This window comes from Doryrhamphus excisus, linkage group LG6 (genome assembly GCF_037039965.1).
Source record: "Doryrhamphus excisus strain RoL-2023G ecotype Guam linkage group LG6, RoL_Dexc_Guam_v1.1, whole genome shotgun sequence".
Lineage (NCBI taxonomy): Eukaryota > Metazoa > Chordata > Actinopteri > Syngnathiformes > Syngnathidae > Doryrhamphus > Doryrhamphus excisus.
The window spans coordinates 13,288,487-13,309,345 of NC_136362.1; the positions used below are offsets into that span (position 1 = coordinate 13,288,487).

The window sequence follows — 20,859 nt, forward strand, 5'->3', positions numbered from 1 at the left end:
TTCTCCCACGAAGAAGACGAATATGTAAACGAAGAAGAAGCCGCCTAGTGTAGTAACATGGGGGGGAGTAGAATGACTCCAGAACGTCGCTGTTGAACCTGAGCTGTTTTATAAGTCGCCGTCCTTGTTCCGGCTTCGTCGGTCAGTGTGACCATGGCTCACCGCTACTTGCAGCTGTCGGCGGGCTGCATGAACACTTTGAGACTTTTTATGGCACCTTCCTTCGCCACAAGAAGGCTGGTAGGTGAACGTCTGGCTAGCTGTTAGCCTAGTTTACAACCTCCTAAACGAGCTCGATGTCTGACTCTTCAGTGTTTTAGTCTGTACATTTGACATGGATTACGTGGTCAAATTCCAACAATACTCAATCTATACTTAAATGTAAACATGTCATTGTGAGCTGTATCGTCAACACGTACAGGATTTGAAATCTTACTGTGGTTATGTTTAAATTAATGTACCGTTGGGGGCTTATCTGCACAGATGAAACTTAAAATATTGTTTTTTTTCACATATAATCACATACAGGAAATTATCACCTGCCTATCCAAGGCTACGGTCACCGTCGAAGCTGGTTGGTTTTGTGGCATTTATGCAACTAGTTACCTGACTGTCCCTGCAGGTGATGTGCCGCTTGCAGTGTGTTTTTCTGCCGTTTCTATGATTTGCAATATTTACCGAACTCTAGCCAAGACAAGTGTTTGATCCAATGTGATTTAAACTTGCAAACTTTGCCAGCACGGTCGGTAAACAAGTAGTGCTAACACTAGATTTCACAATTCTCTCATACTTCTGTCACCTCTTCCTCCTTGGTTCCACTTTGAAAATAGGACTCATTTTCATTTTTCACCGGACACGCCAGTCAGTCAGTCAAATCGTCAGTATCCAACTGATAACAATATCAACGTCAGTTTCTGCGGCCGTGACGTCATCACGCGTAAAGACGAGTTTTGTGTTTTGTTGCCCTCTCATTTGAAAAAGGAAATGTTGTCAATTTATAAACAGATGCGCTATGATCCACTTTATGTTGACTTATATTAGGAGCAAAATGTGAACGAAAGAGTTTAAATCCGTACTGGCATGGGTGCTCTATTTTTAGGCGCACATGAGAGTAAAATGTTCCCACTATACAGCCTTGTTGGATAATTAACAATACATTTGTCAGGCACTGTACACACTATACATATAGTGCATACATTGGCAATGATGGCAGGGACTATAAAAATGGAAAGGTGCTCAATGTTGTGTCTTTTTGTCTGGCAGGTGACAAGACAGGTGGTGAGTGGGCGGAGCCTGCTTAGTGAGCTGCTGGTGGCATGCAGGAGTCTAACCTCCAAACCACCTAAAGGTGTTTCTCCTTCTTCTCTGTCGTCACACTTTCTAAAAACACAAACACTGATGGACCTGTGTGTTTATGTTTCTGTGCAGGATTTGAGAAGTATTTTCCTGACAGTCAAAAAAACTCCAAAGAGAGCCAATCCGAAGGCAAAGGTGACACAAACTGCCAATGTTTTGGCATCATTTCATCCAGATAAGCTAATCTCAAGCTAAGATAAAAATTCTAACTAGTTGCTGGTGGCCCTCTAGCAAGTTTGATGTCAGAATCACACAATGTGATACTTGGAAGTGTTCCAAATTTGCGGCCATGTTAACATTGACTCCATGAGAAAAAAAAAGTATTTTAAATGTTCTTTTAAGTAGGAAATCTACAAAGTCATTTGTAGATTTTTGTGTTGACAGACACCAAAGCTGCTGATGCTCCGAGAGCGACGGGAAAGTCTGAAGGAGGAGGGACTGGGGGAGAAGGATCAGGAAGTGGTGGGGGAGGAGGAAAACAAGGAGGTCGAAAGGAATCACACTGGTACAGCCGCTTGCAGAAGGTCAGTGTCAAAGAGTGCCGCCAACTGAACCTTGATTGACAGCACATTACATCATAACCCTGTCAGCCAATTTAGTTAAAACTGAAGGCTAAAATAAACTAAAAACCTGAAAATAAACCTGAAGCACTTGTGATGTAATAGTATGTTACTGATAGCGTCACATGATCTTGAATGGCACTTCTTTTTTTTTTGAGTTGTTTTCCCCACAACAAACAACGTACAGGAAGTAATTGTGGTTGATGATATATTGTCAGGATCGGCTGATGATAAAGTAAATAGATGAGAAATGATCATGATCATCCTATAATAAAGTATATGGATGAGGAAAAAAATAGCCCTAAGTTTTAAAATGGATTTTTCCCTGTAGGGAGACATTCCTTGGGATGAGAAGGAGTTCCGGATGTACTTCCTGACTGGAGTGGCCTTCTGGACTGCCGTCACTTACTATTTCCTTTTCAGAGATGGAGGCAGAGAGGTCACGTGGAAGGACTTTGTCAACAACTTCCTGTCAAAAGGAGTGGTGAGGCCCTAATCAAAGTCTTTTTAGCAACAATAATTTCAACAATGATTTGCAAGTGATGTGTGGCTCCTCCCCCTCCAGGTGGACAGGTTGGAGGTTGTCAACAAGCGTTACGTCAAAGTGCTTTTCGCTCCGGGGAAGGCGCCAGCAGAGGGGGTGAGTGAAATGGGTCAGCTTTTTCTCTTTCCTACTCCAAACCAGCAGAGGGCAGAGTCGCTAATGTTCTTTGGAACCCATTGTCAGCCGTTCAGAAACCTACTGAGACACAATAATGATTGTTGGCAAGTCAGACAGATAGTAATTCATGCTCCGTGCCTCTGGGTTTTGGTCCTCTAGCAGTACGTGTGGTTCAACATCGGCAGTGTGGACACTTTTGAACGGAACCTGGAGAGCGCCCAGTACGAGCTCGGCATCGAGGGCGAGAGCCGCCTACCTGTGGTTTATTCCACCGAGAGTGACGGGTGAGGACCCTCTGCGCCTCTGGTCAGTCTATTTTTTTTTGTCCCACTTTGCTGTTGACTGATCTTTGTTCCTCAGGACCTTCTTACTGAGCATGCTCCCCACTGCTCTCATAATTGGATTCCTGCTCTTCATGCTGCGGCGCGGTCCGGCAGCAGGAGGCCGTCCAAGCCGAGGCATGGGCGGCCTGTTCAGTGTCAGCGAGACCACTGCCAAAATCCTGAAGGATGAAATTGATGTCAAGTTCAAAGACGTCGCTGGTTGCGAAGAAGCCAAGCTGGAGATTATGGAGTTTGTCAACTTCCTGAAGAACCCCAAACAGTACCAGGACCTGGGTGCTAAAATTCCCAAGGTGAGCTTGGGTCAGATCTGGGATAGGGTCAGTGGGTCACATCTTTGACAACTCTCCTCACCATTCCCAGGGCGCCATCTTGACTGGGCCCCCGGGGACAGGAAAGACTCTTCTGGCCAAGGCAACAGCGGGCGAGGCCAATGTGCCCTTCATCACTGTCAACGGCTCAGAGTTCTTGGAAATGTTTGTGGGTGTGGGCCCCGCCCGGGTGAGGAACACGGCAACACTTATACACTATACTTACTGTCATGGCAGGAATCCTGAGGTCATTTTCTGAACAGGTCAGAGATCTGTTTGTCATGGCAAGGAAGAACGCGCCCTGCATCCTCTTCATCGATGAAATAGATGCTGTGGGCCGTAAGCGGGGGCGGGGAAACTTTGGGGGTCAGAGTGAGCAGGAGAACACGTTGAACCAGCTTCTAGTCGAGATGGACGGTGGGTTCGCCGGTGGTCTATTTTTCATTGTGCTATACATTTACTCTGCATGCTTTGCCACATACACACTCACTAAGTGTCACCGCTCAGGGGAATATCTCTCCAATCTCCACTTTTATTTTCCATGTACAAATAGACTCAAAGACTTAAGAACTGCCTGAAGCCCTACTTATTTTATACATGTAAGTGGGACTTCTAGGATTGTTCCTACACTTTTTTTAATGTAGTTGAATGTAGGCATCATAACAAATGAATGTGGTGTGCTGAGGAGTTTTTTTTATTTAAAGCTGCTCTGTGTCACCAGGGTTCAACACTGCCACCAATGTGGTGGTCCTGGCAGGAACCAACCGACCGGACATCTTGGACCCAGCACTGCTGAGGCCCGGGCGTTTCGACAGGCAGATATACATCGGTGAGCTGGAAGGCCACTGTCACATGTGAAAATTGGGGCAAGGAGAAGAGGTGCTGAGGGGTTTTGAGTGTTTGTGTTGTTTCAGGTCCTCCTGACATTAAGGGACGAGTGTCCATCTTTAAAGTCCACCTGCGTCCTCTTAAACTGGACCCCGTCACGGATAAAGACGCCCTGGCCCGCAAGATGGCGGCACTCACACCTGGTTTCTCCGGTAAAAAGATTTACGTGCACACGCGGTCACCTTATGCTCTCAACGAGTTACCGAAGTATTTTTGCCAGGCGCCGACATTGCTAACGTTTGTAACGAGGCGGCTCTCATCGCCGCTCGACACCTTTCTGATGCCATCGAGCAGAAGCACTTTGAGCAGGCCATCGAGAGAGTTATCGGAGGTGAGGTGCCGCCGGCATGCTCTAGAACTGTTCCTCTAAGCCCACCTGTTGTGCCACTCTTTGTGCTGCTTCAGGCCTAGAGAAGAAGACCCAGGTTCTTCAGCCTGAGGAGAAGAAGACTGTGGCCTATCACGAGGCCGGCCACGCCGTCGCTGGCTGGTTCCTGGAGCATGCCGACCCCCTGCTGAAGGTTGGCTGGCGTTGTGCAAAGTTTCCGTCGTGTGAGAGAACATCTTTGGATGGTGTTCAACTCTGTCCAGGTGTCCATCATCCCCAGGGGGCGGGGCTTGGGTTATGCACAGTACCTGCCCAAAGAACAGTTTCTGTACACCAAGGAGCAGCTGATGGACCGAATGTGCATGACGCTGGGAGGACGAGTGTCAGAGGAGATCTTCTTCGGCAGGATCACCACCGGAGCACAGGACGATCTCCGCAAGGTCACCCAGAGCGCCTATGCCCAGGTCAGAGGTCACAAAGTCAAATGAATAGCATGATTCAACGACTCTGTGGGCATTACACACTTCTAAGTGTGTTCACCAAGCTGGGAGTTTGGCATCATTCTCTTAACCCTTATCCATTGGCAGATTGTCCAGTTTGGGATGAATCCCAAGGTCGGCCAGGTGTCATTTGATTTGCCCCGGCAGGGAGAGATGGTTCTGGAGAAACCTTACAGTGAGGCCACGGCACGCCTTATCGATACAGAGGTCCGGAGCCTCATCAGTGAGGCCTACAAGAGAACTCAGCAACTTCTGAGTGACAAAAAGGACGAGGTGGAAAAGGTACGCGACCCCTGAGACTCTGGGCCACAATTGGAAAGGTTGCTGCACACACAAAAGTTCCATCAGCAGGGGTTGAAACATGATTTAAGCAACTTTCACGGCAAACATTATTTGTAGGAAATACTGTAGGTGCACTTTCATCCGCCTTCTTTTACCCACGCATGGAGCTCACACCAGGTTTTTCAGACACAGGAATCGGTGATAAATACATGAACTATAAAACAGATGAACTATAAAACACAGCACTGTTGATACACTGCTGATCAAAATTTTACGACCAGTTGAAAAATTTTCCACAATTTACATTTTACTAGAATGAACACACATGTCTCTCTCTTTGCGCTTTCTAAAGATATAAAAACAGCTAAAAAGGGAAACACAAAGCCTTCTGGAAAAACACCCAATTTACATATGAGCTCCAGAGATATTAACATTGTTTCGCCAATCTAAATACATTACTGACATACTGACGTACCTTGCCACACCACACTGGCTTGCTACTAGCCGGCTAATGACTAGCCTACCCTGCGTCAGCGCCATGCTCTCATGCCATGACTCAGGCCATTACCAAAAGGTAATGCTACATGTTGGAGTTTTGGTAATGCCTACACGGAGCAAAATACAGCAAAATAGTATTAGTCTATGGCGGGGATGTCCACATTTTTCATTTTATAAAATGACTTAAAAACCCCTATTTACATATACTTAAAGTCAAAGCTTTGTGATGTTAATTATTAGTGTCAACATACCAGCTTTTATCTTTACATTGTCATTTTGCTCCATTTTTTTTGTGCATTTTTTTAGTGCTTAATTTAATTTGTACAGTACAATGTGACGCCCCTGGTCTCTGGTTTCCATCTGTTCTACGGTTTCTATGTTTTGTGTCTTTGAAGGTGGCCTTGCGGCTGCTGGAAAGGGAAGTCCTGGACAAAAACGATATGATAGAGCTGCTGGGGAAACGCCCGTTCACGGAAAAGTCAACGTACGAGGAGATGGTGGCTGGAACAGGAAGCGAGGACGAGGACACCACACTGCCTGCGGGACTCAAGGACTGGAACCGGGAGAGAAAGGACAAGGAGGAGAGCCAGGATGAGCAAGTTGCCCACCAGATCTCTGGAGGAATGCCCTTCTAGAACCACGTCGGGCATGGACTTATCTCCCTCTAAAGGCGAAGAATCATTTCATCGTCCCGTGGAAGTCTGTTCTAGATCCAAGTTCTGATATCTTTTGCTAAATGAGTGAACACAAAAGTACACAGGTTGTGATCCAAAGCAGTAACGAGCTCTAGAACCCAAAAGAACCTTTCAAACAGAGCGGTTGCACTGGGAAGGTTCTACTTGATAGTTTTGAAGTGGAAGAGGAGAACATGTTAATTTATTAATTAGCATGATGCTAATGCTGTTTCAGTGAGATTTGTGAACCAAACCTTTTGCAAACAGAGGACTAATCACATGTTCCTGAAACATGCTAACTGATGTTGTAATATACATGATCAGTTATTTGTCAATCATTAAAAGCTTCAAGAAAGCAAGTTAATTTTAAATATAAAATGATAATGCTTAGTGTTTGGCGGAGATACTGTATGTTAGCTAACATAAAGCAAATTGCTGGGCAAATTACAAAAAATAAGTTAGTCACTAGTCACTTTTCCAAAAAGTATTTCAATACATCCGTTCAATTTCTATGCTGTTTATCCTCATAAGGGTCGTGGGAGTATGCTGGAGCCTATCCCAGCTGACTTCGGACAAGAGGCGGGGTACAACTTGCTGTGCAGATTTGTAATTTTTTGTGAGTATGCATATATTACTTGTTTCTGGAAACCGATAACGACGTGAGGAACCACTGTTATTTTTAACTCTGCACAACCTGACCGCATTAACAATTCCAAAAATGTCTGAATGTATGATATTTTGACTCCTTTTGATTATACTCGATACATTAGCAGACATAAAGTAGATATTTGCTGCCAAAGTATTTACAAGCTGGCAACATGACTAGCAAGTAGTCAAAGAGTCAATCTGAGACAATCATTTGATGGATTAAGTCATTTAATTTTTTTCATTTTATTTGTTTTACATGCAGCTGCTCAGGCAACTACCTCACCCACAGCGCCAAACAAATACACACAATATATAGCCACTGCTCTGCCCTGGAAGTATAAGTAAAATAGGAGGGATGTTCACATACTCTAAAATAGTCAATGTTTTATCATTGAAAGTTTATATTGTATATCACACATCATTTATCAATGTGCAGTACATTCCCTGGGTCTAATTCAGTGGGGGGAGAAAAATACCTGTAAAATATTGTTTATGGTGTGATGTTTAAAATGCTTCTGAAAAAAGGGACACAATCACATACATCAAATTTATTGTCAACTCACGAATGGCCCACGAGTTAAATTTGTGCGCGCCTGAGATCCAATACTGTACAGCCTGCATTGCCCCGATTCACGTACCTCTTTACAACCAGGCGAGGGCGCTGTTCTGCCAATAGCTTTTCACAACAGTGCTGTTAGGATTATTTGAATGTAAAACTGCATTATAAGCTGTACTACATAGACGGTCTGTGGTAGTGGTTTATTGTGGCAGATGGTTCCGAGCAACGTCAAATCGGCTATGTACCATAACTGATAAAAAATGATAATGTTAACAACTTGTACTAGTACTAGAAAATGTGTTATTCCCTGTCAGTCAACACTGCAATCTGATGTTACTACATTAGAAATGAAATCCTAAACCTATATAATAGGTGGGACAACACGTATGGAAACATGCACTTAAAGTTGCTAAAGGCTTTTATTGAGAAACTCCGGACAGCGGAAGTAATTAAGTTGCTTTGGTTGCTGCTCACGCTTGTATACTTTGAAGCTCACACGGCAGCTCTACCCGGCTGATTGGACCTAGCACATAAAACCGAGTTCGGCTGGAATGAAGGGGGAGTTTACGTTGCCAGCGGTGTGTCCGCTTGGACTATCAAACTGATTCACAATGGACGTTCCTCGGACGGACACATGCTAAGCTAATGCTAACCTCACCGACAGCCTGCCCGTGCCGTGTATATTGCCTGAAACTCACATTTAAACGTCCAGAACACAAGGATTCCAATAAAGAACTGCTGCTTGACGGACTCATCCTCTGGAAAGAATGCATGGATGCTGCAGTGAAGCTAAACTAGCCTGCACGTTGTGGATGACTGTTAGTTGCAGCTCCTCGACAAGATTTAGGTTCTTAGCATGTGAACAGGTGCTGTTCGTATGTTGAGACTTGGTGAGTTGATGAAGTGGAGCTTCTCTCACATGATGGACCGTTAAAAGTGTAAACGGAAGCTGGGGAAAAAAGACATTGTGGCATTGCCATGGAAACTTTGTGTGACTGCGCATGCTCGTAATGGAGAATGGACAGGTCAACACAAGGCTGGGCCTGCCTCCGCTCAAACCCAACCAGCAGGAGGCGCTGCAGAAGGTAATTTTTAAAACAGTATACTGGATTATAAACCAACAAAAGGGAGTTAAATGTATAGTGATTCACAATGTGTAATGAAGTAGCAAAACAACGTCCACTGGGTTTAGAAAGTGTGCTCTGATTGGCTGAGTTCTCTTCATCAGGCAAAGAAGTATGCAATGGAGCAGAGCATCAAGAATGCTCTTGTCAAACAGACACTGGCTCAGCAGCAGCAACTCACCAGCCTGCAGGTACGTACATCCATCTGTACACACTCACCTGTAGCCAGTGGCTGTGAGAAGGCTAACAGTGCTCTGATATCTCAGATGGTGTCGTCCATGGGTTTAGGAGAACTTTCTCCTCTGCAGTCAGTAAGTTAGATTTTTTTTCTCATATTTTTGCTCATATTTGATGTAACAACAACAGCATGACTGTGTTTTCTGTTGAGGTGGCGGCACAGCGTCAGCGGGCCCTCGCCATCATGTGTCGCGTGTATGTTGGTTCCATTTACTACGAGCTGGGAGAGGACACCATCAGGCAGGCCTTCATTCCCTTTGGACCCATCAGAAGCATTGACATGTCCTGGGACTCTGTCACCATGAAACATAAGGTCAACGCCAATGGTCTAGCAACTAGCATAGTGACAGTTCAAGTAAAAAGTAGAAAATGAAACTAACAATTAAATTGAGTCTGACAGACGTTCTTCATGTTTGCAGGGTTTCGCCTTTGTGGAGTACGAGATGCCTGAGGCGGCTCATCTGGCGCTGCAGCAAATGAATTCTGTGGTCCTTGGAGGACGCAGTATTAAGGTCTGATTTCCATATGTTAACTAGTATTGTTAACAACATTTTAATATTTCAACTGGTCTCCTTAACAATTTTGTGACTAACTTTCCCTTAACAACAGTTGAATATTTGTTGTGAAATGGTCCTCTTTGCTGCAGGTGGGCCGGCCTAGTAACATCGGCCAGGCTCAGCCAATCATTGACCAGCTGGCGGAGGAAGCGCGGGCTTTCAACAGGATTTATGTGGCATCCGTGCACCCCAATCTCTCTGAGGCTGACATCAGGAGTGTGTTTGAGGCCTTCGGGAAGATCACGTCATGCTTGTTGGCTCGTGAGCCGACCACAGGACGCCATAAGAGTTACGGCTTCATTGGTGAGACGTGTGTGACATAGTCGCTGACAAGGCGGTTGGTTGCATGACATGTTGACAATTTGGTCTATAGAGTACGAGAAACCGCAGTCAGCTCTGGACGCCGTGGCCTCCATGAATCTGTTTGACCTTGGCGGTCAGTTCCTGCGTGTGGGGAAGGCTGTCACCCCACCCTTGCCACTGCTCACGCACACCCCACCTGGAGGCCTCCCCAGTGCTGCCACTGCCAAAATCACTGCACAGGTAATACCTTCAGGTGGTCTTTGGAGAGGGGAGGCGGGGGGAGACAGGAAGTCCAGTTCTGTCCAGTCCCTGCACTGATTCTGATTTTGGTTCTTGCTTGTCCTTAATATTTCACACATGGGGCATTGCTTTCAGGATCCATTGGGAGTGTCAGTATTCGGAGCTTTGGCTGGTATCCCTCAGGCTGTCATGGCAGCTCAGGCTCCTGGTGTCATCACAGGTGGGAACTGATTGCCCCGCCCCCTTAGCTCCCAAGCACATGCAATGCTTCATTCAATGTTTCAGGCGTGACTCCAGTACGACCTGGATTGTCTCACGTGGGTCTGGTGAATCCAGTCTTGGCCGTGCCACAACTGTTTAAGAAAGAAGGTCCAGAGGTGCAGCAAGATGGCACCACAGAAGCCATTGGTCAGCAGGAGCACAGCGCCAGGGACGTAGTGATGAGGAAGATGGTCCACAAGCAGGAGGTACTTGTCCATCAGGTCTTTTTAGTCCAGACGTTGGGGGTGCATTGACAAAGTAGTACTACAGAAGTGGTGAAGTGGTTGTAGCGCTAGCCTGATGACCAGGCTAAAGGCTAGACTGTGACTCCATTACTATATATATATTTGAAGCTGCTGGATAATATAATGTGTGATCCGGTCTCTCCCTTCAGTCCCGTGTCATGGTTCTGAGGAACATGGTCGGGCCGGACGATATGGACGATGACCTAGAGGGTGAGGTCACTGAGGAATGCGGGAAGTTCGGTCAGGTGAAACGGGTCATCATCTATCAGGAGCGTCAGGGTGAGGAGGATGATGCTGATGTCATCATCAAGATCTTCGTGGAATTCTGTGACACAGATGAGATGAAGCAAGCCATTCGGGCTCTGGACCGGCGCTGGTTTGGTGGTCGCAGAGTGGCAGCCGAGGTGTATGACCAGGAACGCTATGAGAACAATGACCTGACTGCGTAGAACAGGAACAAACTGCTACTACGAATGGACATTCAGCCAATTACAAGAGTCGGCAATCTTTGTTTTCACCCATTAAAACACGACTTGCAGAAGTAGAGGTTTGATCCGTGTAAGGCGCCTCCATTGAGAGTTGCCAGCTTGAGAAAAATAAAAATAAAAATGACTTGATTTTTACTTCCTCTATTGAGTGGAGCCCCAGTCGTAGAAGAAACCTAAAAACGTCAAAACTATAAGAAAACAAGTGATTTTAATTTGGCATTTTTGTCATCACCGAGACGATCTTGGTAATCTTAAAAAAAAAAAAAAAAAAAAAAGGAAAACGGGTCCACAGATGACATGTCATGCTATGTGACTCAAGAGTCTTGAGACAACTACTAATTTAATTTTTTTGGTCCTATAAATATGCAGAAATCGTACCATCACGAGCGTTAAACTGACATACAGTTGTTTTTCTCTCAAACCTGCTGTTATACTATTTGTTATGGGAGCTACGTTGCCAGCAGTTCTTGTAGGTCATGTGTGCAATTGCCAAACGACCTACTTCTTATGTAGGCAAGGGGATGTACATTTAATGTTTCCATTTTTGCACGATTTGAAAACCAAGAGATTGTGTGACAATCTGCGGTGCGTCGTCGACCTGGATGACGTCATAACGTTCAGCTGTACGCTAACCTCAGCTCTTATTATGAAAGGATAGCGGACATGGTGTGTGCTTGTGGGGGTGGTGGTGGTGGTGGTGGTGGTAGTGGTAATAATACGGTGGCTGGCAGGGTTCAAACCGCGCATCGACGCCGCTCCTGCTGACGATGGGAGACGTTCTTTGCGAAGAGCTCGAAGATTTACTTCATTTCTCAGTGCACGACCTGCCGGCGAGAGGCTATGTCGTCATGGAGGAAATACGACGTCAGGGGAAACTGTGTGACGTCACGCTCAAGGTACAATGTCGAACATTGCTAGGGAAATTAGCCAGCTAGCTTGAAGCTACACGAGCTATTAGTGCTGAGCTCATGCTAACTGGAATTAACAGCGGCTTACTTATTACATGGCAGTGGGAAAACATGAGATTATTAATACACCACACTTGTTTATAATACAACTGTATGTACACATATAAATATTACTACATACATGTGACCAGCAGCCCGTGTATTCAAAGTCACCATTTTAAAAATCAGTCAAATTGACGTCATATCATAACGCATGATTTTGACACACTTCCGTATTTGTTAATGAGTTATGTTGAAGTGTTTAACACAACTGTTTGACTTAGCAACCCTGTTTATTGATCTCATAGAGGACACATTGTCATTGTCTGCAGGCAGGTGATCACAAATTCAGTGCTCACCGCATAGTTTTGGCAGCCTCAATCCCTTACTTCCATGCTATGTTCACGAACGACATGGTGGAGTGTAAACAGGATGAGATCCTGATGCAAGGAATGGACCCCAGGTAATTGCAAACAACCGCAGCCTCTCCACTTCTCAACACACAAACCACCAGTTTGTGACCAGTTTACATGCCACAAACCAGACTGTGCCTTCAAATAAACTAGTCTGAGATCAGTTTAGATCCTACAAAACAGACTGAGCGCTTTTTTTAATGTGTGCAGTGCTTTGGAGGCTCTGATCAACTTTGCATACAGCGGCCATGTTGCCATTGATCAGCAGAATGTTCAGTCTCTTCTGATTGGCTCAAGCTTCCTGCAGCTGCAGAATGTGAAAGACGCGTGCTGCTCCTTCCTGCAGGAGAGGTGAGTGATTTGAACAATCGTAGACATTTTCTACCCTTATCATCTACATCGCTTGACGTTGACAGGGTGTCAAGCTTAGCATGACGGAATATATGTGTTGATTGAGTTGTGCAGGTTGCATCCAAGGAACTGTTTGGGAGTGCGTCAGTTTGCAGAGACCATGATGTGCACCACACTGTACGACTCTGCCAACAACTTCCTGCACCAACACTTTGTGGACGTGTCCTTGTCTGAAGAGTTTCTTACCCTGAAGACTGAGGAGTTGTTGGAGCTCGTTGGATGTGATGAACTTAATGTGAAAACGGAGGAGCAGGTGGGACACCAGGACACACTTTGGCTTGAAGCCGCTGCTCTTGTGTCTTACATGTGCAAATAAATAATGAAAGTATGTATGATTTGTCTTAATATCTGATCAATATCTGTATCAGCGGATATTCAAAGCAGCGATATTGATGTCATATTGGTAGTGAAAAAGTTGAAAGTGTCTTATGTGTTCTGTCTTTGGATGTATCGTACACATGCAGGTGTTTGAGGCGGTTCTGGTCTGGGTCCATCATGACCGGGACAAACGTGAGTCTCTCCTGCCAGAACTGCTTTCAAGGATCAGACTGCCACTTTGTCGTCCTCAGTTCCTCACGGAACGAGTCCAGCAGGAGGAACTTGTGCGCTGCTGCCATAAATGCAGGTGAGACATGTCGGAAGTGTTGGACTTTTTCATTTCAAGATGGTTGACCTTGCTTCTCTGTGCCAAAGAGACCTAGTGGATGAAGCCAAAGATTTCCACCTGATGTTGGAACGTCAGCCTCACCTTCCGGCCTTCAAGACCCGGCAGAGGTGCTGTACGTCCATCACGGGTCTCATTTACGCCGTGGGAGGACTCAACAGTTCAGGTGTTTGCTTCTCAACTGTTAGCGGGCGGTGCTTATACAAGATTGCCTTCTGATTGGTCCTTGGCTAAACAGTCACTTTGTCCTCCAGGCGATTCCTTAAATGTGGTCGAGGTGTTTGATCCAATTGGGAATTTGTGGGAACGTTGCCAACCAATGAGGACGGCCCGCAGCAGAGTGGGCGTCGCTGTTGTTAATGGACTTTTGTATGCCATTGGGGGATATGATGGACAGTCACGCCTCAGCACTGTTGAAGTTTACAACCCCGAGACGGACAGCTGGACCAGAGTGTCCAGCATGAACAGCCAACGCAGGTAAACGGTCACTGATCGTTTTGCTGCACAATAATTGTGGTGACAGGACGTCATCATGCATGTCACGATACAACTTTTTCACTTCCTATCCAATACCGATATTGCAACCTTGAATATCAGCTGATATGAATTTAAATCCGATATCAGCATGAATCATACATACTTCTATTACTTGTTTGGTAGTGTAGAATCTTAGAAAAGCTTGATCAAGTGGTGGTACTCAGAGAACAATAATCAGCAACAATAGAAACAATAGATATGAGGAAAACTGACCCATTTACTTATTTAAGCCCCTGTTTTGTGTACAACATAGTGGCGACCAGGCATAATCCTGTGAGGTTTGAGGTGCTCAATTAAGAATTTAATGTCGGCCACATCGTCAGGAGCTCGGCAAGACCTGAGATCAATTCTCCCCTTGCATGCGCTGTAGCTTGGGCATCTCTGCGCATGCTCTGTGCGGGTTTTTTTTAATGGGTACTCCCATTTACTCCCACATTCCTCCCAAAAGACATGCATGTTAAGTTAATTGGTGACTCCAAATTGTCCGTAGGTAAACGGTCGATTGGCTGATGAGTCCATGGTGTACCCAGCCTCTCGCCTCAAAGACAGCTGGGATAGGCTCCAGCATACTCGCGACCCTAGTGAGGATAAGCAACATAGAAAATGTATGGGATGGGAATATAAAAAAAACAACAAAAAAAACATGGAAGTAAAATGATTAGACCACCCTTTTATTCTTCACTTTCTTGTTCATTTTAATGCCTGGCCCAATGAAAGGTACCTTTTTATTTGTACAAATAATGAGGTCAACAGTTTTGGCAGTATAATGCCATAACTATTGATGTCAGAACTTAAGTGATTTAGATTATTCTAAAAAAACATGGAAATGGCTTGATATAAACTCTGAGCTATTTCTGATCATTGAGCCATCATTGTAGTTCTCGAACAAACATATCTTTAGTTGTACAAGGCATTCAAATGAACAAATAATCTGAAGAAACAAGGCTGGTCTAATCATTTTTTCCATAACTGTGTAATAACTTCTGTTATCAACATAACTTCATGGTCAAAATGCGTGCTTGTTGGTCACTCTCCGGGAGGGGAAGGCATGGATATAATACTTTTTGTTTTTCTAATATTCTCACAATGGACCGGCGCAGTCCCAAAGATCGACTTTTGGCTCACGATTGGGTTGATGACCCCTGCGTATAGACTATATTATATATACTGTATTATTTACTATACTATCCACTCGGGTAGAGACTATACTATATAGTATACAGAAGAGTGTATAAGGACATTGTTGTTGTCCTCAGCGCCATGGGAACAGTGGTGATTGATGGACACATCTACGTGTGTGGTGGATATGATGGGAAATCTTCTCTCAACTCTGTTGAACGTTACTCCCCTGAGACGGACAGGTGAGCATTACACAGGTGTCACTGTGATGGACAGAACAACAGGTGAGATAAACAAACTGTTGCTTCATTAGATCACTTCCTGTTGCCTGCAGGTGGGCCGTTGTGACGGAGATGAGCGCAAGTCGAAGCGCGGCCGGTGTGACGGTGTTTGATGGACGCATCTTCGTCTCTGGCGGCCATGATGGTTTACAGATCTTCAACACGGTCAGTGACATTGTCATAATCACAGAAGAACGCCATCACATAGAGGGTTCACTGACTGTGTGTTGGTGTTGGTGTGTGTGTTGAAGGTGGAGTATTACAACCACCACACAAATCGCTGGCACACGTCTTCAGCCATGTCGAACAAGAGGTGTCGTCACGGCGCTGCGGCGCTGGGCAGTCACATGTACGTGGTGGGCGGTTACGATGGCTCAGGTTTCCTCAGTGGCGCCGAGGTGTTCAGCTCAACCTCGGGCCAGTGGACCCACCTGGTGGCAATGAACACACGACGCAGCAGGGTGTCTCTGATGGCGACGTCGGGCCGCCTCTACGCTGTGGGCGGGTACGACGGACAGTCCAACCTGTGCTCTGTGGAGATGTTTAATCCCGATACCGGACGTTGGACCTTCATGGCGCCCATGGCGTGCCATGAGGGAGGGGTGGGCGTTGGCTGCATTCCCTTGCAACCTGCCTAATCCTCCAATCGCAGCTCCAGGATCCACATCACTGACATGCTGTGTGGTGAGGAGGTCACGCCCCCCCTCTCCCCAGTCGTGCGAGGCCAGTCGCAGCACTCACACCAGCGGTGTGCACGCCAGAGCCCCCCCTGGGTACAAACTGTAGCGTTAGCCTGTGGTGGCTAACTGTTAGCACTGTGCCCTGAGCAAGCAGGCTGGTGACTGTTACCACCAGTAGGAGGCGCTGTGATCACTTCTTGACAGGAAGTGGCACTGAGGGAATTTCCTGCCATCTACATTGCGTATATTGTTTTCAAAATAAAAGCACCAAGTTTTGATGTAGTTTACTAACGAGGCTTTTATTCTGGAAACAACAGGAAGTATACCCATGTTCTCATTTGTCCCAAAGTAAAAACATTTTTGATAAGTTGTTGGAAGCGGAAAAAGAAATAAAGTTACATATTAAATGTTGTGGAGTGAAAAGTATTATGTGGGGGGGTAGGGCCGTGTCCAATGAGAGAAAGGCTTCACTTTGAAACAAAGACTTTTATTGTCTCCTCCAGGAAGTAAAAATATAATCACATGACTCCACAGCATGCAGTTATTGGTTCAGCTGGCACCAGGTTGACTGCTGGTCCCAATTGGAGGTCCTGAAGCAGGGACGCTGGTGTGAGAACCTGCGGAACTCCTGGATGATTGGTGAGGGTCCTTCAACAGATCAGAGCTTCTGGAAAAAAACGTTAATTGAATCAAGTCGAGATCCTGATTGATCTTACATGAGTTTCATTTTGAAAGTCTGTGTCACATGACCCAGCCCGTAGGCTCATATCAGCGACTCACGGTGGATCAGTGGGCTGGAAGCGGCGCTCCTCTCCATCCAGAATGCCATGATAGAGTCGGATCTCGTGCTCCAAACGCTGCTTGTTACTCAGCAGGGCGTCGTAGTCTTTGCGCTGCTGCTCCATGTCGCCGCGCACATCTGCAAGCTCCGCCTCCAGTTTGGACACCACAGAACCCAGGTTCTGAAGCTCCATGTCATGCCAGTGGTGGGCATCGCCCAGTGAGTTCTCCAGGCCACGCTTCTGCAGGAGGAAATTCATGAAAAATATAACTTAAGTTCTGAGTGGGGGTGGGTTTCTGTAACGGAACCGCTTTGGATCACCAGAGCTCGAATGGATTCCGTCTCTGCCTGTAGACTTTGGATCTTGCAGCCAGCATCAGAGCATTCAACCTTCAGTGCTTCCAGCTTCTCCTCTTCCGGACTCAGCTGGCTCACACACTTGGCATCCTACTGGCACACACACGCATCAAGACCGGTCCGCACCGCCGCAGAACGGGGGTTCTGACCTTGCATTCCAGGTAGCTGTCGGTCTCAGCTCGGTTCCTCTCTGTCGCCTTCTCCCAGTGGTTGCGAATATAGTCCAGGATCTGATCCAGACTAGTTTCAATGGGGGCATCGGGCTGATCCACTTCACGTCCACACATCTGACTGTAGAGGAGACGAACGTCCTGCAGTCACACAAACATGATTTTATGAGTCATTGAACATTCCTGAACCGTTAAATCATCTTGAGTCGGTTCACCTGCTCATGATTTCTCTCCAAGTGCCCAAGTTCTGCTCGCATGTCGTCCATCTGCTGCTCAAGCTCCGCCCTCGTTAGGTTGGCATCTTCAATGACCTTGTAGAGTGAGCCGATCTCCTCCTCCACGGCCTTCCTGAAGGGCTGCTCATTGTCATACCTGTGGGCCGCACACCTGACGGTGACCTCACGACCGATAAAAAGTCTTAAAGTCACATCTTACCTTTCTTTGAAGTCCTCTGCGTTGGCCTGGACGTTCTCAGTCTGCAGCATCAGCCGAGCATTGTCCAAGATGGCCTCACTTACCTGCACACACACACATATGCTGACGCTGCTGTCCATCAGTCTTCAATGTTCAGTGACTACTGCTATGTATTGTGTGCATGTGACATCATTAAATGGGCGCCATTTTCAGACTTGAGGAGAATTTTGAAAGAGTCAACAACTAGAACATGTCCCTTGGTGACAAGGGTTTTTCATCATGGTGTCTCATGATAGGCCTGTGGTCTCTGGGTCCAAAGTTCTTCTCACCTGTCTGTAGATGTCCTCCCAGTCCTGCCTGAGTGGACCCCAAGCACCAGCGCTGGACGTCTTGCGGTCCAGGCTCAGTCTGATCTGCTCCTCCAGCTGCTGGTTGAGCTGCTCCAGTGCTCGCACTTTGTCACGGTACTCCATCAGGCAGGTATTCAGGCCCGGCCCTGGACCTGGCCCCCCTACTCCCACGGCACCCTGTCCGCTCCGTTCTCCTGCCCGGGGAACGATCGGCACCGCTGTGCTCCTCATCCCCTGCAGGAAGACGCTGCTGATTCCCAGAGCCCTGCGGGACACCCGCGTCCCCAGGCTGGACGCCCCACCCATGGGGGGCGCGGTGCCTACAAAGACACCCCGGGATGTGGTGCCGCCCGGAGTGACTCTGCTGCAGGCGCCGCTCGGACGCTCGGACGATGTTTGTCCTAAAATGGAGGAGCGACGGCGCGGCAGAGGCATGACGGACAAAACCTCGAAGGGCAGCACGCCACCTGGATATATGGGAGGACGAGCTTCTGGAAAGATGGCCGCCTTTGTCCATCTGGGACCTGTGACCTTTGTTGTCGCACTGTGTGTGTATCTTTGCGTGTGTTTGTGTGTGCAGCCGTGTCAGCAAATAGGAAGCATACTGAAACACAGAGGTCAGCTGACACACACACACACACACACACACACACTGTGACTCAGCTGTTTGTTTGTTTGTTCCGCTGAAAAGAAAAGTTCTGGCGTCAAGTGGTCATGTCACTTCCTGTTTGAAAGATCAAGTGACCTAAAAGTCAACAGGAAGTGGTCAAGGACAAACGATGAAGAAGTTTCTCCAGACATCAAAGGTTACTTGGGGTCAAACTTTCTTTTATTTTGTTGCTTGAGATGAATTCCTGGGACCGCTTTGACCAGCATCACTCATCACTTCCTGTCACCTTAGCGTTTGTCCTGTATGTGGAGAATGGCTGACATGTTTGTTATCGCTTGTCTCTGTGTTTTTTTCAATAAAGGTCACGAGAAAGCTTGTCAGAATGCAGGTGAAAACAGGAAGTGATGGAAGGAAGTTAAGAAAATCAGCATGACAGTCATCTTCCTGCTGCTTGTTTGTCTGTTAGCACTTCCTGTTTTGACAAAATGTCTTTTACGTGACAAGTGCATTATCACAGCCACCACGCCACCAACAGAAAGTCCCGCCTATAGCGACAGGGCCTGTGACGTGTCGCTGTCGGATGCTCTCACTGAACCCAGATGACTTTTGCCGGAGCGGCTCGACTGCTCTGATGGCGGCGTCCGGCGGAAACATCTCAGCAGCCTCAGGAGGTCACGGCGGAAGCGCACGCCAACAAAGGCGTAGAGGAAAGGGTTGAGGCAGGCGTGCAGGTAGGCTACGGCTTTCAACACCTGGCCAACCTTCAGGAAGCGTTTGAGCTCCCTGCAATCCGTCATGGTCATATTGCCCGCCTGTACCGCCTCCGTCACCAGAACGGCGTTGTGAGGCAGCTGCGACAGCAAGAAGACCGCCACCACCACCAGGATGACGCGCATGGCTTTGTGCTTCTGGAAATTGCGTGTTTTGAGTAGCGTGGCCACAATGGCGCTGTAGCACGTCGCCATGACCAGGAAGGGCAAGCAGAAGCCCATTACCACCTGCACCGACAGCACCGCCGTTTTGGTGCGTTGCCCCATGTGCGGTGGGAACACCATCCTGCAGAACTCCTCGGGTCTGCCGTCTGACGGCGCAGTCTTGGCAAACACCAGCTCGGGTGTGGAAAGCAGCAGGGCGGCGAACCACACCCCTGCACACACCAGCCGGCCGCAGCGGCGCCGCTCCGCTTGCGAGTTGTGTGCTTTGGCGGTCTGCACGATGACAATGTAGCGGTCCACGCTGATACACGTCAGGAGGAGCGTGCTGCTGAACAGGTTGACCTTGTACAGGCCCGAGGTGATCCTACAGAGGGTGGACCCAAAGCTCCAGCCGTGGGACGCCTCGGCCGCCCACAGTGGTAACGTGACCAAGAACAAAAGGTCGGCCATCGCCAGGTTGAGCAGGAAGACGTCTGTCATGGTTTTCAGGCGCCGCCGAAAGTTCAGATAGATCCACACCACCACCAGGTTCCCGGCTCCACCCACCAGCGCGATCATCCAGAAGAGTGCCGGCTCGCATACGCGCCGAAAATGCCGCACGGACTCCAGGTCGCACAGAAGGTCAGGGTAGTCATAGTCGTCGGTGGCTGTGGGCCCATAGAAAGGATCCTGGGGGGGAGAGAGAGAGAAACTGTCCATGAAGACACCACCACCATGTGTCACCTGAGTGTGCGTGGTTTAGTACCTCAGTCACCAAGTCTGTCATGATGTCATCCATGGAGGTCATGTGATCCTTGACCAACTAAAACACACACATTGTAACATATTTTGTCCCAAAATAAATGCTTTGAAGGTGCCCAAATTAAGAGCAGTGACACACACACACGCACACGGAGGACTCACAGCGTGTCTTCTTGTCTTCTTGTTCTTTGCGTCCGTTAAATGTTGATGAGTCAAAGCAGAAGTGGCACAAAGGGGTGGAGCTAAAGATGCCTTCCCTCCATTTTCTGGACCAATTATCGTGTGGGGGCAGAACCTATTCTAGAACTATTGGGCGATAGGTGGAGTCAGTTGGCAACATAAATATTGAAGAGTACAGTCCAGTTGGGATCTATTCAGTGTCCTGAGA

At 47.3% G+C, this 20,859-nt stretch overlaps 5 protein-coding genes across 9 annotated transcripts; 3 read left to right on the forward strand and 2 right to left on the reverse strand.

Annotated features, from left to right (window-relative positions):
• The first annotated feature begins 21 nt into the window (after positions 1–21).
• afg3l2 (AFG3-like AAA ATPase 2) lies at positions 22–6,758 on the forward strand. Of its 2 annotated transcripts, none has more exons than XM_058066891.2 (17): positions 22–240; positions 1,264–1,348; positions 1,429–1,491; positions 1,741–1,880; positions 2,248–2,400; positions 2,482–2,556; positions 2,737–2,861; positions 2,938–3,211; positions 3,282–3,419; positions 3,493–3,646; positions 3,951–4,058; positions 4,144–4,269; positions 4,338–4,448; positions 4,523–4,638; positions 4,709–4,909; positions 5,033–5,227; positions 6,121–6,758. In XM_058066891.2, the coding sequence occupies exons 1-17, from the start codon at positions 154–156 to the stop codon at positions 6,358–6,360; spliced, it is 2,391 nt and encodes a 796-aa protein (XP_057922874.2). In that variant the 5' UTR covers positions 22–153; the 3' UTR covers positions 6,361–6,758. The 2 variants fall into 2 exon arrangements, with proteins under 2 accessions (XP_057922874.2, XP_057922875.2); XM_058066892.2 differs by having other exon boundaries at positions 2,740–2,861.
• A 147-nt stretch (positions 6,759–6,905) lies between these two features.
• Positions 6,906–11,182, forward strand: puf60a (poly-U binding splicing factor a). 2 transcript variants are annotated; one of them, XM_058066895.2, is made up of 10 exons: positions 6,906–8,691; positions 8,835–8,921; positions 8,997–9,041; positions 9,119–9,280; positions 9,387–9,479; positions 9,614–9,827; positions 9,898–10,067; positions 10,203–10,287; positions 10,353–10,534; positions 10,723–11,182. In XM_058066895.2, the coding sequence occupies exons 1-10, from the start codon at positions 8,608–8,610 to the stop codon at positions 11,020–11,022; spliced, it is 1,422 nt and encodes a 473-aa protein (XP_057922878.2). In that variant the 5' UTR covers positions 6,906–8,607; the 3' UTR covers positions 11,023–11,182. The 2 variants fall into 2 exon arrangements, with proteins under 2 accessions (XP_057922878.2, XP_078647610.1); XM_078791484.1 differs by lacking the exon at positions 6,906–8,691 and having other exon boundaries at positions 8,866–8,921; positions 9,097–9,280.
• Positions 11,183–11,761: 579 nt separating this feature from the next.
• On the forward strand, positions 11,762–16,741 carry klhl18 (kelch-like family member 18). 2 transcript variants are annotated; one of them, XM_058068589.2, is made up of 10 exons: positions 11,782–11,957; positions 12,341–12,471; positions 12,632–12,772; positions 12,887–13,085; positions 13,297–13,457; positions 13,526–13,662; positions 13,751–13,973; positions 15,290–15,394; positions 15,487–15,598; positions 15,685–16,739. In XM_058068589.2, the coding sequence occupies exons 1-10, from the start codon at positions 11,829–11,831 to the stop codon at positions 16,069–16,071; spliced, it is 1,725 nt and encodes a 574-aa protein (XP_057924572.2). In that variant the 5' UTR covers positions 11,782–11,828; the 3' UTR covers positions 16,072–16,739. The 2 variants fall into 2 exon arrangements, with proteins under 2 accessions (XP_057924573.2, XP_057924572.2); XM_058068590.2 differs by lacking the exon at positions 12,341–12,471 and having other exon boundaries at positions 11,762–11,957; positions 15,685–16,741.
• On the reverse strand, positions 16,580–18,643 carry bfsp2 (beaded filament structural protein 2, phakinin). Of its 2 annotated transcripts, none has more exons than XM_058068591.2 (7): positions 18,165–18,643; positions 17,857–17,939; positions 17,637–17,793; positions 17,401–17,562; positions 17,216–17,341; positions 16,894–17,135; positions 16,580–16,777 (listed from the first exon to the last, which is right to left on the reverse strand). In XM_058068591.2, exons 1-7 carry the CDS (start codon positions 18,618–18,620, stop codon positions 16,663–16,665), a joined length of 1,341 nt encoding a protein of 446 aa, XP_057924574.2. In that variant the 5' UTR covers positions 18,621–18,643; the 3' UTR covers positions 16,580–16,662. The 2 variants fall into 2 exon arrangements, with proteins under 2 accessions (XP_057924574.2, XP_078647611.1); XM_078791485.1 differs by having other exon boundaries at positions 16,580–16,780.
• A 353-nt stretch (positions 18,644–18,996) lies between these two features.
• ccr9a (chemokine (C-C motif) receptor 9a) lies at positions 18,997–20,708 on the reverse strand. Its single transcript, XM_078791487.1, has 2 exons — positions 20,476–20,708; positions 18,997–20,399 (listed from the first exon to the last, which is right to left on the reverse strand). Exons 1-2 carry the CDS (start codon positions 20,515–20,517, stop codon positions 19,341–19,343), a joined length of 1,101 nt encoding a protein of 366 aa, XP_078647613.1. The 5' UTR covers positions 20,518–20,708; the 3' UTR covers positions 18,997–19,340.
• Positions 20,709–20,859: the final 151 nt, after the last annotated feature.

Excerpts from the sequence above, each read along its gene's own strand:
- afg3l2 (XM_058066891.2), top strand. The coding sequence starts at position 154 with ATGGCTCACCGCTACTTGCAGCTGTCGGCGGGCTGCATGAACACTTTG. Across the intron at positions 3,212-3,281 it reads TGGGTGCTAAAATTCCCAAG|GGCGCCATCTTGACTGGGCC; the intron begins GTGAGCTTGGGT and ends CACCATTCCCAG. Across the intron at positions 3,647-3,950 it reads GCTTCTAGTCGAGATGGACG|GGTTCAACACTGCCACCAAT; the intron begins GTGGGTTCGCCG and ends CTGTGTCACCAG.
- puf60a (XM_058066895.2), top strand. The coding sequence starts at position 8,608 with ATGCTCGTAATGGAGAATGGACAGGTCAACACAAGGCTGGGCCTGCCT. Across the intron at positions 8,692-8,834 it reads AGCAGGAGGCGCTGCAGAAG|GCAAAGAAGTATGCAATGGA; the intron begins GTAATTTTTAAA and ends TCTCTTCATCAG. Across the intron at positions 8,922-8,996 it reads AGCAACTCACCAGCCTGCAG|ATGGTGTCGTCCATGGGTTT; the intron begins GTACGTACATCC and ends CTGATATCTCAG.
- klhl18 (XM_058068589.2), top strand. The coding sequence starts at position 11,829 with ATGGGAGACGTTCTTTGCGAAGAGCTCGAAGATTTACTTCATTTCTCA. Across the intron at positions 13,458-13,525 it reads CGCTGCTGCCATAAATGCAG|AGACCTAGTGGATGAAGCCA; the intron begins GTGAGACATGTC and ends TCTGTGCCAAAG. Across the intron at positions 13,663-13,750 it reads GGGAGGACTCAACAGTTCAG|GCGATTCCTTAAATGTGGTC; the intron begins GTGTTTGCTTCT and ends TTTGTCCTCCAG.
- bfsp2 (XM_078791485.1), bottom strand. The coding sequence starts at position 18,620 with ATGCCTCTGCCGCGCCGTCGCTCCTCCATTTTAGGACAAACATCGTCC. Across the intron at positions 17,563-17,636 it reads TGGAGAGAAATCATGAGCAG|GACGTTCGTCTCCTCTACAG; the intron begins GTGAACCGACTC and ends GTGTGACTGCAG. Across the intron at positions 17,342-17,400 it reads ACAGCTACCTGGAATGCAAG|GATGCCAAGTGTGTGAGCCA; the intron begins GTCAGAACCCCC and ends GTGTGCCAGTAG.
- ccr9a (XM_078791487.1), bottom strand. The coding sequence starts at position 20,517 with ATGACCTCCATGGATGACATCATGACAGACTTGGTGACTGAG. Across the intron at positions 20,400-20,475 it reads TGACAGACTTGGTGACTGAG|GATCCTTTCTATGGGCCCAC; the intron begins GTACTAAACCAC and ends TCTCCCCCCCAG.